General features: G+C 38.9%; 1 protein-coding gene across 5 annotated transcripts in view; it reads right to left on the bottom strand.

Annotated features, from left to right (window-relative positions):
• LOC126255843 (ADP-ribose glycohydrolase MACROD2-like) overlaps window positions 1-17719 on the bottom strand; it is an 83578-nt gene that overhangs the window by 63093 nt on the left and 2766 nt on the right. For 4 of the 5 annotated variants that reach the window (XM_049955435.1, XM_049955432.1, XM_049955436.1 and 1 more), the window contains one exon: window positions 9733-9825. In XM_049955435.1, the coding sequence (XP_049811392.1) occupies window positions 9733-9823 (91 nt within the window). In that variant the 5' untranslated portion in view covers window positions 9824-9825. Of the gene's footprint in view, window positions 1-9732; window positions 9826-9906; window positions 10014-17719 lie in introns of those variants that run through there. The other variant, XM_049955437.1, reaches the window with a different exon arrangement.

Consider the following 17719-nt stretch of genomic DNA (forward strand, 5'->3'; position numbering starts at 1 on the left):
AGTTAGTTTTACGTCTACAGTACATGAATAAAATCATAATTTGCATATGTCAATTCTGATCAAGATAATATATATTTATCTCACAAGTCTTCATTGTGAATGACCAGGCATTTGACATCCAGTTCTTAATAAATGTCATGCATTAAAATCTTCAGAAATACTTACTCATTCTACTCTTGCATGTTTCCTCTCGTTACCTACCCTTTTCCATTAGGGCATCACTCATCTATTGGGACATACCAGAGTACTTCCATTACCACCTTACACCTCATCCACTTGCCTGGCTAAATGTTCTCTCTACTTCCATATCACTTTTATTATGTTCATAATCACATTGTCCACCCCTGTCCATTCACTGGCTCACTTATTTGCTTTCCTGTTTCCCCTAATAATTCCTAAAATGCATCTCTTCATTGTTTGTTGGGCAACCGGTTTTTGAATGGATTTCACATTACAGATTAAAAGTCGATGTCTGATTGCCAAGAGACAAAACTGGAAGCATAGTTCTGAAAATCCTGTTTAGTTTACACTCCAGACCATTTTTACTCTTCTATTTCTTTATGTAAAATCTTTTCCACTACATTGGTTGGCTAGTACAGCAACCATTACAAATTATTTCAAAAAGACTGTTCTCTTTGAAATGCTATTTCCTTCACTGTCCATCCTGATATTGTCTTCAGATGCTTTAAATAAACTGGTTCTACGAGACTGTTTATCTGCACCATTTACATTTTCGTGTGTTGATCAGACAAAATTTTAATCTTATTTAACTTGATTTCCAGGTCTTCTGTCAAATTCACTCTTTTAAATTCTTCCACTAGTTGTTGAAGTTAATCTACACTAGAGGCAAACTGTATAATGTTGAAAGAAACACAAATGTGAACCACACGTTTCATTAATATCCTTTTGTTTTATCAGTTTGTTGGTCCAAAAAGTTTCTCAATGGCTGCTAAGAATTTATTTGATAATATGGAATCTCCTTGCCCAATTCTGAATTTCCCACTATTCATAGAAGTCTAATAGAAACTTCACACACACACACACACACACACACACACACACACACACACAAAATTCATCATCTTTTCTATGCAGTTGGTGGAAATTTTAGAGAATATTTTTTGATTATAGAGGGGAGGATGGTAAATCTCTCTCTCTCTTTTTTTTAATGCCTTGTCTGCTTATCGTGTAGTACAATTAGAGCAGTCCAAAGAATGAGGTGCCAAGGCACGATTGGTACCTCACAATGAAACAATAAGTAAGCATAGTCGCTGCCAGACACAGCAAGAAATGAGTGCAATTTGAGTACACACCCCCCAAAGAGTTTTCATACACAACTGCCTCAGCAGGCATACTTATGTATGAGAACACTAATGCTCAGCCCAGTCTGCAACCATTACCAAAGATGACAGCATCATCTCTCTACCAAGCCAAAAATGTGATATAGTATTAGAACTCTGCATAAATGTTTACTGTCAACTGTATTCTGTAACAAAAGAGAAGTTTCTTCTTGTTCTGTTATCAAGCAACACATTAATGTTCTGTGACTAATAAATGTTCATGACATTCCTGTGGACACAGAGTGTTACAAAGTTTTTCATCTTCTTCATGTTGCATTGAAGTGATATAATATTTGATGTTCTGTGACTAATAAATACTCATGACATTCCTTTGGACATAGATTGTTTCAAAGTCTTTCATCTTCTTCGTGTTGTATTGAAGTGATCTAATATTCGTGTGTCGTAGTACCACCCCAGCTTCCTTCGGGAGTAACACTTTACTGATGAGTGTTATTTCGTCCAGTGCATCATCTTTCTGCTCAGATATTCTATAAATATTTTTGTAAGTTCTTTTTCTATCACTTTGCCTTCAACTATATTTACTGAAGAAGAATTAGCTACAACGAGTTTTCCCACATAATCTTACCTCGAACGGCTTTATAGCTGTAATCTGGAATGCAAAAGTATTTATTATTAAGTACCTGTGTTTCAGAGAAATCTCTTATCTGCTATTAGTTACCTTCCATCTAGGAGCAAAAAATGTGATGTCTACCCAGCATCAGTTTGTTTTTATTTTCATCAGTTCTTAATGTTTATACTTGTTTCTGTCATTGTTTCTATTGTACATTTTCAGACACCGTGAAAGACTTACCTGAATATTTTTGTTCATTTCAGGAAATTATACCATGTTCCTCTTTTTGCATATTTGAATCTCTCATCTTCTGTTCCACTAACTGCCCTGTTCTGACTGACATTCCGATATACTGTACTGTTTGCATATGTCTTCAATAAGTACAACTTCATCTGTGTAATCCTTGTCTAAGATGCTGAGTTTGTTGTTTCATTGAATATGTTATATATCTTCTTATCCTTAAGGCTTCTCAAGATCTCAATTTCTGATTTCCTGCATGGTGAGTGCTTCTTTATAGCTTTGTATCTATTAATTATGTTTTAAGATGTTAATACTCTTTGTTTTTGAGCTTGCTAGGAAAAATTGAAGAGCAATTCTGCCTTACAAAAAAGAAACAAACAGTGTTTTGCATAAGGTGGAATATCTTTCCAATCTGTATCTATTTTTAGCCAGTATCTTGGATAGTTTTGACCACTGCCAGTTGAAAGTTTTTTTATGACACTTCCGGTACAGTTTCTTCATATCATTCTTTATACTTCCTCATAATCAGAATACGAGTACATCATGATTTCCATTGAATATCTTTTGAAGTCTCAGATTCCAACAACAACTGTAATGCTGTACTTAACTTCCCTATTCACAATAAAGCCTACACAAGAAGTCTTAGCTGCTCTTTACCTCTGAAATGAAATCAGCTATCTAATTTCAATTATATTTTTTTCTGCTTCACCTACAATATCCTATTTTATCTTATTTAACTTTTCTCCACTCCACTGAACTTGTTTTAGACTGTAAAATTCCACAATTTATTGTCCCTAATTAAAAATCGTTAGAAGCAGTTCAGTTTCTAAGGCCCACATTACTGTCTACTTAGATGAATTTGTTTAACAAGATGCTTCACAACATTCAACAGCTTGTTGTTCCCACCTGCGCACCGCCACATCCTTAAATACGTCTAAACATGTTATGCAGATGATAGAGAAGTTGCTGCTCTCTGACCCACTCGACAACTATGGCCTTCAAAGTCAACTAGCATGTGAGATAGGTCATGCAATGAAGTATTGCACGTTTCAACTGGTCCAAAACATATTCAATTGAGTTCATGTCAGCAGATGACTGTATGTCATCCATCCTGTTCCTTACTGCCTCCTGTAGGAAGGTTCAAATGGCTCTGAGCACTATGGGACTTAACATCTATGGTCATCAGTCCCCTAGAACTTAGAACTACTTAAACCTAACTAACCTAAGGACATCACACACATCCATGCCCGAGGCAGGATTCAAACCTGCGACCGTAGCAGTCGCGCAGCTCCGGACTGAGCGCCTAGAACCGCTAGACCACCGCGGCCGGCGTCTGTAGGAAGGCATTCATTATGTGGCCGCAGTGTGATTATGCTTTTTGTCTTGAAAGACAAACCCATTGCCAAAATGCTGACTGTGAGGCCAGACAACATGTTCGAGAATCTTATCATAATACTTCAGAGTATTCCAAATACCCTTGATACCAATAAGAGATGTCTGAATGCAAACAGCAGCCTGAAACATGAGCGACCCACCTGTCTGCTGAACTCTAGGGACTGTAGGCATGAGATTTGCACATCCGAAGAAAACCAAATGCCATTTATCAAAGTTCCATAACAGGCACTTCCTAGCACACTTATTGCATGTTCCATGGTGCTAGGTAGTTTACACTGTTGTTCATAATGGGTACCTTGAGACCATATTGATCATATGGAGATGGCTTTGTAGTGTCTGGGTCAACACAGCCTTCTTAATTTCACCCAAAAAGGTAGTGTGCAGTTCTGTTACATTATCCTTAGGATGCTTATGAGCCATGGATTTACCAGCTGGTGGTTTAGATCATGAGTGGTCACTTGAGGAAGATCTTATATGAGGCTATCAGCGCAATAGTGGCCTAACACACATTTTTTGGAAAAAATGAGATATTCACACAGTACATCACTTTACGCCCTACCATTACATCCTACAATCGTAGGACATGTATTTGGACACCATGGACAATGTGGTAGTGTCAGATGTTTATGCACCGTGCAGTAACATACGAAATGGGGCGCAATAGTGGCCTATGGCACATAGGCCACTATTGCGCTATGTACGCATAGCGATGTGAAAATTACTGAACTATCAGTTTAATAAGTCACAGCTGCAAATTATTAACTCGAATTCTTTACAGACGAATGGAAAAACTGGTAGAAGCCGACCTCGGGGAAGATCAGTTTGGATTCCGTAGAAATGTTGGAACACGTGAGGCAATACTGACCTTACGACTTATCTTAGAAGAAAGACTAAGGAAAGGCAAACCTACGTTTCTAGCATTTGTAGACTTAGAGAAAGCTTTTGACAATGTTGACTGGAATACTCTTTCAAATTCTGAAGGTGGCAGGGGTAAAATACAGGGAGCGAAAGGCTATTTACAATTTGTACAGAAACCAGATGGCAGTTATAAGAGTCGAGAGGTATGACAGGGAAGCAGTAGTTGGGAAGGGAGTAAGACAGGGTTGTAGCCTCTCCCCAATGTTATTCAATCTGTATATTGAGCAAGCAGTAAAGGAAACAAAAGATAAATTTGGTGTAGGTATTAAAACCCATGGTGAAGAAATAAAAACTTTGAGATTTGCCGATGACATTTTAATTCTGTCAGAGACAGCAAAGGACTTGGAAGAGCAGTTGAACGGAATGGACAGTGTCTTGAAAGGAGGATATAAGATGAACATGAACAAAAGCAAAACGAAGATAATGGAATGTAGTCGAATTAAGTCGGGTGATGCTGAGGGAATTAGATTAGGGAATGACACACTTAAAGTAATAAAGGAGTTTTGCTATTTGGGGAGCAAAATAACTGATGATGGTCGAAGTAGAGGAGATATAAAATGTAGACTGGCAATGGCAAGGAAAGAGTTTCTGAAGAAGAGAAATTTGTTAACATCGAGTGTAGATTTTAGTGTCAGGAAGTCGTTTCTGAAAGTATTTGTATGGAGTGTAGCCATGTATGGAAGTGAAACGTGGACGATAAATAGTTTGGACAGGTAGAGAATAGAAGCTTTAGAAATGTGGTGCTACAGAAGAATGCTGAAGATTAGATGGGTAGATCACATAACTAATGTGGAGGTATTGAATAGAATTGGAGAGAAGAGGAGTTTGTGGCACAACTTGACAAGAAGAAGGGACCGGTTGGTAGGACATGTTCTGAGGCATCAGGGGATCACAAATTTAGCATTGGAGGGCAGTGTGGAGGGTAAAAATCGTAGAGGGAGACCAAGAGATGAATACACTAAGCAGATTCAAAAGGATGTAGGTTGCAGTAAGTACTGGGAGATGAAGAAGCTTGCACAGGATAGAGTAGCATGGAGAGCCGCATCAAGCCAGTCTCAGGACTGAAGACAACAACAACAACAACAACAACGCATAGCAAGTAGGCTGGTGGGACAGTGTACCATACGTCATACAGCTTGTGACGGCCGGCGGAGGACACAGCTGCAGTACAGACTCACAATATTGTGGTCGACACATCACTGAATGGTCATTAGTGTGTGTGTACTACAGAACGACATGTGCAGTAGCCCTGGTGAAGATGTCGAAGCTGCACTACGAGGTAATTATGGTTTTATGTTCCCTTGTTGGACTCATATGATCAGATATGAACACCGGTGCAAAAAAAAATGGTTCAAATGGCTCTGAGCACTATGGGACTTAACTTCTAAGGTCATCAGTCCCCTAGAACTTAGAACTACTTAAACCTAACTAACCTAAGGACATCACACACATCCATGCCCAAGGCAGGATTCGAACACCGGTGCAGATAAGGAATATTTCCATTTCAGACCTATTTGGATCGGACACTAGTACCAATGCCTCAGACGTGGAATGTGCACCTGGCCAATTCAGCCAGTGTGCAAGTGGTACAGCAGATGAGTTACATGTCATGATAGCAGAGCCCAATCTACCTGGTACATCAAAGGATACCACACCCACTACGTCAACCACAGACGTATCAGAGAGGGATCGTAGTACTGGTATTGTAATTGCACCGCAACGAGGAAGAAAACTGGTCCAGAATGCACACCTGTGGGCACAGAACACTTAAAAAGAAAAGCGACCGAAAGGGGAAGAATACATTAACGTGAAGGGAAATGTGCCAAAGAAATGTCCCACCCTCTGAGCATGCGCGTGTCAGAAGGAATGTGGTCGACATTTTTCACCTGAACACCAGCAACATATATTTGACTTGTTCTATGCATTAGGTAGTTTCGAGTTGCAGTCAGCACACATTTTTGTTATGATGAAGGTAGTCCCTACAGCACGCGTGTGTTTCTCTGGTACTACAGAGTCGAGACAAGTAACAACACACCTATACCATTTCCAGAGCGAAGAGTAGATGTGAAGGTGTGTAAAACATTCTTTAACACCATTTTACAGATACCAGATAGTAAGATTACAAGGGTTCTTTCACACACAGTGCAGTACCAGACCCCACCTATCAATAAGTGAGGTGCATGACCTGCTAAAAACAAAACATCAATAGTAAAGACAGTTGAGGTAGAGAACTTCATAAAACGGTTTCCAGCATATCGGAGCCATTATGCATGAATGAATGAAACAGTGGATCGGAAGTATTTGTCGCCAGACCTGAGCATGGGGAAGTTATACCATTTATATAAAGTCGAGCATGATGATCCGGTCTTGTACTACATGTTTGGTTAGATACTTAATACAAGATTTAATCTTGTCCTTTCATCCCCCTGTAAGTGATTTCTGCCATAAATGTGATCTCTATAACATCAAACATGCTGCAGCCGACACCACAGAAGGGAAGGGTAAATGGGAACATGAAAGAGAGTTACATCAATGAAAGGCCAAGAGTGCGCTGATGGGAATGCATCACGATGCAGCAGAAGAGGGCATCAGGACAATGATATGACCGTGATTGCCTTTGATTTGATGAGGACTTTACCGACACTGGTACTTACAACAGGTATCTGTTACTACAAGTGACAACTGTGGACATACTGCCTGGGTATACATGACCTATGTACCAAGAGAGCACCATGTATGGAGTGAGGGTGAAGCATACCGAGGACCGCAAGAAATTGGATTGTGTCTCATGCATTACACTAAACATAACGTTCAAACAAAGTGACTGATTATGTACTCGGATCAATGTGGCGGGCAATATCAGAATATAAAAATGGCCTTACTGTGTCAATTCATAGTGCTGCATGCAGACTTCACACCGGAAGTAATCCATCACAAATTCCTGGTCAGTGGGCATTCATACCTACCATGTGACCAGGACTTCTGTATCATCACAAAGAACAGGAAATTTCACCCAAACATATACACACCCTCTGACTGGATGAATGTCATTAACACTGCACGTAAACAACAATCCTTCACCACTATACCCATGACAAGAAACGATTTCATGTCCACAGTATGTTTAGAGAGAAACATATGTAACCGTAAAGTGTCGACACAAAATAACCAGGATGCAATGGTTCCATACTCAGTGGCTTCAGTATAAAGCATCCTCTCCACATATCATGTTTTGGAAGTACTCCAATGAGCCAGATGTCCCGTTTGCCGATGTCAGTTTTACTAAACGAGGGTTGAGATAAATTGAGACTCTGGGCGTACTATATCCCAATGGATGCGCTATTAGCACGTTGAAAAAGACCGATTTAATGAACTTGCTGCAATTCATACCCTCATTGTACCATAGCTATTACCATAACTTGAAGACCTCTGCACAGCTGTGTGGCAACTACAGCGTGTAAAACAATAACAGCCAATCCCACATATTTCGTGTATTATGGCCAAGTGTGCCAAAACAATAGTGGCCTAACCCACACAATAAACCGTCTAAAAACACTATTACTGTTAACTCCATGTATAGCCGATCACCGGACACCATACCACGTTATGTATACGACAATCATTACTATATGCCGCAATCACTACCTCACACATCAATTCTGCAAACGACAATATCTTCCAATGGCGATTCCCACAAACCAGTGTGCAGTGGGTTAGGCCACTATAGTGCTGATAGGCTCATATGTTCTGACCTCACAATAGCTACTGAATGTTCCAATGATGTCATTGTGGTGGGAACATAAAGCAATAGCGGTGCACACGGTCTAAGCTTGATTTATGCTCTGAAAACTGTTGGCAGGCTGAACAGCATAGAAGAGCCATATTTGTCCCATTCATGACTGGAGCCACAACATGCTCTGCTGACCTTACCCGAGAATGCAGGCTTACTTTTACTTCCATCACACAAAAATTGTCCACAGTGACTTCCTATGGCCAAAAAGAGTATTGAGAACAAAGTTTTTAAAGTTTCCAACAACAAAAACAACTACTACAACAATAAAACTATCAAGCCATGAGGGTTATGTAAAACTTTTCTGAGCAAATTATTGCATTATACCTGTGTGGCTCTGGTTGTATGATTAAAACTAAAAATACAAAGGTTCAAGGTTCAATTCTCAGCCAGTCACAGGCTTTTTTCCTATATTTTATCACTTCTATTAGTGATACTGTTCACACCAAAAATGTGAAGTTTTACCATGGTTTGGAGCCCCAGTTAAGCTGAGACACCCTGTAATAGGCTCAACATGTTAGTTCAAAGGATGGAAGAAAGAAAATGCATACCACATAACACTTCTGACAAACTGAAGACTTTTCTATTATTATGGTTTTATTTTGTATGATGTATCTGGCTATTTCAGTTTCTGAAGAGCAAAGCCTCTTCCAGTCATCACACCACAAAGCTTTATATGATTTTTGTTTAGTGAATTTTAAACTGTAACTCATATAAATGACTGCATCCTATCATAAAATACGACCCATTATGTCATAGTTGTAGTACAAAGGTTAACATCTGCTGACAAGTGATTACAAAATATGTTAGGAAGTTTTAACATAAACTGCAATCAGATTTCTTGTTACATTTCATGAGCTACAACAGCAGTTGGAGCAAAGAAACCACAGCTACTTCCTTTGCATTGATTTCCAGCAGGAAGGTCATTTCTATTTGTAGGATGCCTCACTAAAAGACTGTCTGACAATAAATCAAAATAAAGATGGAGAAGGATGAAAAACTCTACTTACCATGCAGCACCTGACATGAGCAGTCACATACAACTAGCATCCAGAACAAGAGGTTTCATCCTACGGCAAAAGAGTGGAAGGATAAGAAGAAACTGGTCTCGTATTAAGTAGGAATAGTATCCAGGATTCCTCATTAATTGATGCATGACAAAAGAGTAGAAGGATAGGAAGAAACTAGTCTCAGATTAGGTAGGACAGAATTCAGGATTTCTGTTTAAGGGATGCATAACAGTAAAGAACAGAAGGGGGGTTTCTAATTCTGGATGCTGATGTTTATGCCACTTTCTGCTTATTACTGTCCACTGCACCCTCTTAATCAAGGCAGATTTCCTGTTCCATTCTTGCAGGTACGCATAACTGGAGGGTGCAATGACTATTTAATATTGTTCAAATACCAAGTTCAATGATCAAGCCTATTATAAATAGAAGAACTGTGAAATTTAATGACGATCTTGCACAAATACTTACAATGATCTTTCAGTCGGTCTCTGTTCTTCTTAAAGTACTGATCCCACGTATCAACATGGTCGAGATTTACAATTTTTGCAGCACCTGCCATTCCTGAAAGTAGAATGCTTTGTTTCTGTGATCTTACATTTATGTATGACTTTCAAGTTTAGGAATGATGAATAAAAATCTTACAAAAGTCCTCCAACATGTGCACATGCTCTCTTTGTAGTTTTCAGTATTCCATTGTTTGTATGAGTGAAAATTTGACCACTGTCTTTTTACTTAAGTCATGAGAGATTCTGGAATGTGATTTAATAGACTTTATAGATAACAGTCTTTTAGATTCACATTACAGCTAGGTCTGCTGAAATAAGAGAGAATATTCTCTGACAAATTGTATGTGGATGTCTGCTTTCCTCATCTCAAAAAAGTTTTTCATCAAAAAGAAAACACATAGTTTAGACTCATCATTAATTTTATGAAATGTGGATGCTTTATGGTTTTCTTTATAGACTGCCATGCTTACAAGAGCATCACGGCTACTCGTTGTCATCGATTTTGTTCAAATTTACAGTATATGCAAGGCATGGCCAGAAATGAAAGTGACAGAAGTGTGTGTTTATATATATATATATATATATATATATATATATATATATGTGTGTGTGTGCGCGAGTGTATACCCGTCCTTTTTTCCCCCTAAGGTAAGTCTTTCCGCTCCCGGGATTGGAATGACTCCTTACCCTCTCCCTTAAAACCCACTTCCTTTCATCTTTCCCTCTCCTTCCCTCTTTCCTGACGAAGCAACCGTTTGTTGCGAAAGCTAGAATTTTGTGTTTGTTTGTGTGTCTATCGACCTGCCAGCGCTTTTGTTTGGTAAGTCTCATCACTTTCTTTCTTTTTAGATATATTTTTTCCACGTGGAATGTTTCCCTCTGTTTATATATATATATATATATATATATATATATATATATATATATATATATATATATATATATACATTACTTACACTGCTAATTAACCAAAATAATGCTCAATATATTGTATTTATAAATATTTCCATAAAAGGCATAAAAAGGAAAGGCAAAGGAAAAGTCGGGACTGCAAATATATTACGAAGGGATTGTAAGGTGGACACAAGAAGTTCTTAAATAAAATTAGAAACTGTTCTTCTTTTACAGTTGATGATTTACATATGCTGAGGTCATATTAATCATAAAACAAGGGAAGCAGTACATACAATAAATTTAGACGAAATCATGGACGACAAATAGGTGCGGTCCCCTTGTTAGTCAACATAGTTTATGTGCTATGTATTTCTTGCATGCATCATCTTCACTCCAAGCATATACAGACAATTTTATACGATCAAGCTTTACATATATCAACTGCTATAAGACTATTTTGATTTACTGATTAAATTGTCCTTGTAATGCTACCTCCATCAGAAGACTTTTTTTCCATAGTCTTCAAACTTTGCTATGTCACTTTTAGAAAAATGATGACACTTTGCACAGCTGCTTTGATCGGGAGACATAAATGTTGTCGTGGTCTTCATCCAAGTTGGTCACCTCCTGATGTGTCAGAATGTGTCCATCAACAAATTCATTCTTTTAATCAAGTTATGCCACAATTTCTTTTCTCCTCAATTCTATTTAGTACCTTCTCATTGGTTATGTTATCTACCTGCCTAATCTTCAGCATTCTTCTGTAGCACCATATTTCGAAAGCCTCTACTCTCTTCTTGTCTGAAGTGTTTATTGTTCATGTTTAACTTCAATAAAAGGCTACACTCAAGACCAATACCTTCAGAAAAGACTTCCTATCACTTAAATCTACATTTCATATTAAGTAATTATTCCTCTTCAGATGAAAACTCTTTTTCTGCCACTGCCAGCCTACATTTTATACCCTCAACACTTTGGCCATCAGTTATTTGCTACACAAATAACAAAACTCATCTACTTCTCCTTTCCTGATCAATTCCCTCAGCAGTGCCTTCTTTACTCTGACAACATTCCATTATACCTGTTTAGTTAATGTCCGTCTTACATCTTCCTTTCCATACCCTGTCCATTCCATTCAACTGTTCCAAGCCTTTTGCTGTCTCTAACAGAATAACAATGGCATCGGTGAACCTCAAAGTTTTCATTTCTTCTCCCTGCACTTCAATTCCTTTCCCAAATTTTTCTTTGGTTTCCTTTACTGGTTGTTGAATGTTGAATAACATTGGGCGTAGACTACAAACCTATCCCATTCCCTTTCACATACTTTCACTCTTGTAACTGCATTCTGGCTTCAATAAATAGCCTTTCGCTTCCAGTACTAAACCCCTGCTACCTTCAGAATTTCACATAGGATATTCCATTTGACAATGTCAAAAGCTTGCTACAAGTTTACGAAAGACATTAACGTAGGTTTGCCTTTAATTAACCTATCTTCTACGGTAAGCCATAGGGTTAGTATTGCCTCAAGTGTTTTTGAACTTTTCGGGAACACGAACTGATCTTTCCCGTGATTGGCTCATGCCAGTCCTCTCAGTCTTCTGTAAATAATTAATGTTGTTATTTTGCAGTCATGACTTATTAAACTGATAGTTCAGTAATATTTACACCTGTCAGCACCAGATTTCTTTGGAATTGGAATTATTACATTCTTCTTGAAGCCTGTCTCATACATCTCGCAAACCAAGTGAAATAGTTTTGTTATGGCTGTTCTCCCAAGAACTTCAGTAGTTCTGAGGGAAAGTTGTCTGCTACAGGAGCCTTGTTTTGATTTGGGTCTTTTAGTGCTCTGTCAAATTCTTCTCGCAATATCAAATCTCCTATCTCATGATTTAAGTCCTCTTGCCTTTCTATAAAACTGCCTTTATTTCCCTTGTTCAGCCCCTCCTTCCACCTTTCCCTTCTTTGCTTAGTAGTGGTTTTCCATCTCGGCTCTTGATATTCACACATCTGCTTTTTCTTTTCTTTAAATGTCTATTCAGCTTTTCAATAGGTGGGGTATTTACCTTTCCTCTAGTTATATATGCTGCTATATCCTTACATTTCCATGTAGCCATTTTGCACTTCCTGTCAGCCTCATTTTTTAGATGTTTGTATTCCCTCTTATCAGCTTCATTTACTGTATATATATATATATATATATATATATATATATATATATATATATATATATATATATATATATATATATATATATATATATATTCTCCTTTCATCAATTAAATTCAGTATCCCCTGTGATACCCAAGGATTTCCACTAGGTCTTCTCTTTTTACTTACTAGATCCTCTGCTGGCTTCACGGTTTCATCTCTCAAAGCTACTCATTTGTCATTTTCTGGATTCCTTTCCCCTTTTCAGTCAATCGTTGCCTACTGCTCCCTCTGCAACTCTCAACCACATCTAGTTCTTGCAACTTATCCAGGTCTCAACTTCTTAATTTCCCACTTTTTTGCAATTTTTTCAATTTTAATTTACAGTTCATAACCAATAAATTGAGGCCAGAATCCAAATCTGCCCCTGGAAATGTCATACAGTTTAAAATCTGCTTCCAAAATCTCTGTCTTATCATAATATAATCAATCAGAAACCTTCTAGTGTCTCCAGGTCTCCTCCAATAATCAACCTTTTTTCATAATTAAATTATGCTCTGTGTAAAATTCTAGATGGCACCTTCCTCTTTCATTCCTTTCCCCCTGTACCTAATTCTACTATTTTTCATTCTCTTCCTACTACTGAATTCCAGTTCTCCATCACAATTTTATTTGCCTATCCCTTAACTATTTGAACAATTACTTTTATCTCATCATAAGTTCTTTCTATCTCTTCACCGTCTGCAGATCTAATTGGCATATAAACTTGTGCTACTGTGGTGGGCATTGGCTTCATGTCTATGACAATACATTCATTATGCTATTCATGGTAGTTTACCTGCATTCCTATTTTCTTATTCATTATTAGACCTACACCTCCATTATCCCTATTTTATTTGGTATTTATAACTCTGTATTCAACTGACCAGAAGCCCTGTTCATCCTGCCACTGAACTTCGCTAGTCCCCATTATATCTAACTTTCCCCTATCAATTTCCCTTTTTAAATTTTCTAACCTATCTGCTCAATAAAGGGATCTGACATTTGTGACTCCAATTCGTAGACTGCCAGTTTTGTTTTTACCGATGACAACATGTTCCTGAGTTGTCCCTACCAGGCCTCATTTTACTCAAGAGGATATCATCATCATTTAATCACACAGTAAAACTACATGCCCTCTGGAAAAATAATGGCTGTTGTTCTGAGTGCTTTCAGATGTTCGCAGCACCAGAATAGCTGTTACATGTTGGTTGATGCTACTGTTCATTGAGGTTCATTGAGGTGGGAGGGGAAATGGGGGAGGGGGTGGGGGAGATAATAGCCTCTTTAAAACCTACAAAAATTAATATTTTGTATTACTGTACTATTTGTAATGTTACTCCCTTTGGTCTATAAAACTCTGCCAGTGCCGGTCCCAAGCCCGGAGTCTCACCTTGCAAGTGGTGGGGAAGGAGGTGGGGGAGGAGTAACAACCTCGTCAAAAAACTTATGTCCATCTGGCTCCAGATGGTAGTACCCTGTAAGGGGCCCCTCACCAGGGTAACAGGTGAAAACAGACAACGGATGGAAAGCGGAAGAGGATTTTCCAAGTCCCAACGGTGGAAAAGCGGAAGAACTGTCTTCGTATCTTACTTCCCGTAGTGTCTGTACTCCCGAGGTGTGGCTACAAATGGCGTCTGTTCTCCATGTTAGGAGCAGCCTAAACATATGTTGGCAGCAGCTCTAAAATGCCTTTGGGAGTGGCGATCACATTGTAATAATAGCCTATATTTGAAATGGTACTTCAAAACCAGCCTCAGAAAAGGTTAGTGCATTCCCTGCAGGTGATGCACAGTTCTTGGGGTGCTGGGGGAACTGTGAGAAGTGGGCGAGTATCATTAATGTGATGACCCTTACTGGGAAGGCGGAAGAGTTGATAGACTTCATGGTAAAGGAGAACAAAGAACTGATGAGACATAGTGAAGTTAGATGGAAGGGAGGAAAATGAGGAAAGGCTACACACACTACTGGAGTGGTGGACAAGAACCCAAAACTGGAGTACGTATCACAGTAAAACCAAACCTAGAGGAATATGTGGAAGCAGTGGAATACACAAGTGATAGGGCGACAAGGATTCAGCTCAGGGCAAGGAATGTAGTGAAGGACTTCATCCAAGTATATGCACCACAAACAGGAAATAAAGAAGAAAACAGAGGATTTTCTGGAGGCATTAGAGAGTATAATTACAGATGTGGAAGCAATAGTAATGGGGGACGTAAATGTGCAGGCAGGCAAAGAAAGGCTACGGAAGGAGGAGATAATTGCCCCATATGGATATGGGAGGAAAAAACTGATTGTGGGCAACACATGGTTCTGTAAAAGTAGTAGTAGTAGTAGTAGTAGTAGTATGGTATTATGCCTTATGGCAGGTCTTGTCATGGGTTAAGCCTCTTCCACTTTTGTCTATCCATAGCCAGTCTTTTCATTTCTGAATATTTGTCTCCTTTAATATTGTCCAGCATCTGATATCTTCTTTTTCCTCTTCCCCTTTTTCCCTCCACCATTCATTCTATTCCTTCCTTCAATAAACAGTCCCTCCTCAAACAACGTCCAATCCAGTTCTGTTTTCTCTTTCTGATTACTTTCAGCATGTTTCTTTCATCTGCAACTCTTCTTAATACTTCTTCATTCCTTACTCAGTCTTCCCATTTCACTTTTTCCATTCTTCTCCATATCCACATCTCTAGTGCCTCCGATCTTCTTTCATCTTCCTTCCTCAATGTCCAGGTCTTCGCACCATATAGTGCAACGCTCCAGGTGTAACATTTGGCAAGTCTTTTCCTAAGATCTTTGTTTAGTGGTCCACAAAGTAACTTCTCTTTCCTCTTGAATCCTTCTTTTGACATTGCAAAAATTACGAGATATGGATGGGGTGATAGATGGACGAAGATGGTCACTGATTACTTTCTGGTAGAAAAGAAAAATCGGAGACAGTTGATGGATGTAACTGCACTCCCAGGAGAGGCTTTAGATGGAGACCATCGAGTGGTGGTGGCAAAGATGAGATTCGATAAATTGAAAGACATAAAGAAAGAAAGAGAAAGGAAAATAAAAGTGAGGAAACTAAAGGATGGCATGGTACAAGAAAAGTTTAAGGAGTTACTCAAGTGTAAAATCCCTAACACCAAGTATGGCAATGTGGAAGAGGAATGGGGTAAGTTCAAAGAAGTATTTGTAAGCTCTGCTGAGAAGACTTGTGGCAGATTGTCTGGAAGGGTAATGGAAAAGGAGACACCATGGTGGAATGAGAGGGTGAAGGAGCCAGTAAAAGAAAAGAAGAAAGCCCGGCATGAATGGAACAGAGACCGAACACCTGAAAGTAAAAGGAAATACCAGGATAGTAAAAATAAGTGTGAGAAAATGGTAGCAGAAGAAAAGAGAAAAACTGAGAGAAATTCACACAAGAGTTGGAAAAAGATGTTACTAGCGGTAAAAGGATGATATATGGAATTACAAAAAGTATGAGGAAGGAAAAAAACATACACAAAGCTAGTGAAAGGGGAAAGCAGAGAGCTATTAATGCAACCAGAGGAGATAAGGAAAAGATGGAAAGAGTACTTTGATAAACTACTAAATGTGAAGAACGACAATGGAAAGGAAATAGAAGTATGGCAGGAGGGCAGGGGTCTGGAAGAAGAGGAGGATATAATGATGTTAGAAGTGGAACTAGCTCTGAGGAAAATGAAAACAGGAAAGGCACCTGGGATGGATGAAATTGCTGTGAAGATGATAAAGGCAGCTGGACCAGTTGGGCTACATTGGCTATATAGACTACTAAGATGCATTTGGACCCATAAAAGTGTACCTGAAGAATGGGGAAAGGGAATAATAATCCCAGTTTTCAAGAAGGGTGACAGGAAAGTATGTGATAACTATCAAGGGATCATACTCATACCCCGAGTAGCAAAATTAATGGAGAGGATACCGGAAAGAAGAGTGAGAGAAACAGTGGAAGAGCAGTTAGAAGAGGAGCAGTATGGCTTTCATCATGGTAGATCAACAGTGGACCCAATCTTTGGTATGAGACAGTTGATGGAACGACATTGGGAGTAAGGGAAAGATCTGGTGATGACATTTCTTGACCTAGTGAAAGCTTACGACAGTGTTCCCAGGGAAAAGGTATGGGCAACATTCAAGAGAAAGGGAGTTGGAAAGCAAACACTTGAAGTCATCCAGGCACTGTATGAAAAAAGCTCTAGTTGTGTGGAGACACCAGTTGGAAGAACTGATGGTTTAAGAATGTTACGGGACTAAGACAAGGAAGTGTGATATCACCACTACTATTTATAATGGTGATGGATGAAATAGTCAAAGAGAGAAAAGAAGCCCATAGAGGAAGGGGGATGAAGCTGTTACTATTTGCTGATGATACTGTGGTGTGGGGAACAAGCAGTAAGGAGGTACAAAAACAAATAGACATCCTAAATGATAAGATCGTGAAATATGGAATGAAATTTAGTGTGGAGAAAGGCAAGACCATGGTGGCAACCAGAGTGGATAGAGAGGGCAAGGGACAAATTCATATTAAGGGACAGGATATTGAAATAGTGGACAACTTTAAATATTTGGGACATGTATTAATGGGTAGTGCTCGTTTGGAGACAGAAATTAGCAAAAGAAAATAACAGTTTATTACATTTTACCAGTGTGTGAGGGGCATGGTGTGGGGAATTGAAGTACCAATGAGGTGCAAGCTGGTGCTATACAGGACTTTCTTCACACCCATACTAATTTACAGTTCAGGGACTTTGACTATGACTAGAAGACGGGAGGGTAGGATACAATCCAGTGAAATTAAGTTTCTGAGAAGTGTACTAGGGAAGACAAGGAGAGACAAATGAAGATATTAGGAAGGAAATTGGACTGGA

Source organism: Schistocerca nitens, chromosome 1 (genome assembly GCF_023898315.1).
Source record: "Schistocerca nitens isolate TAMUIC-IGC-003100 chromosome 1, iqSchNite1.1, whole genome shotgun sequence".
NCBI classification, from domain to species: Eukaryota; Metazoa; Arthropoda; class Insecta; order Orthoptera; family Acrididae; genus Schistocerca; species Schistocerca nitens.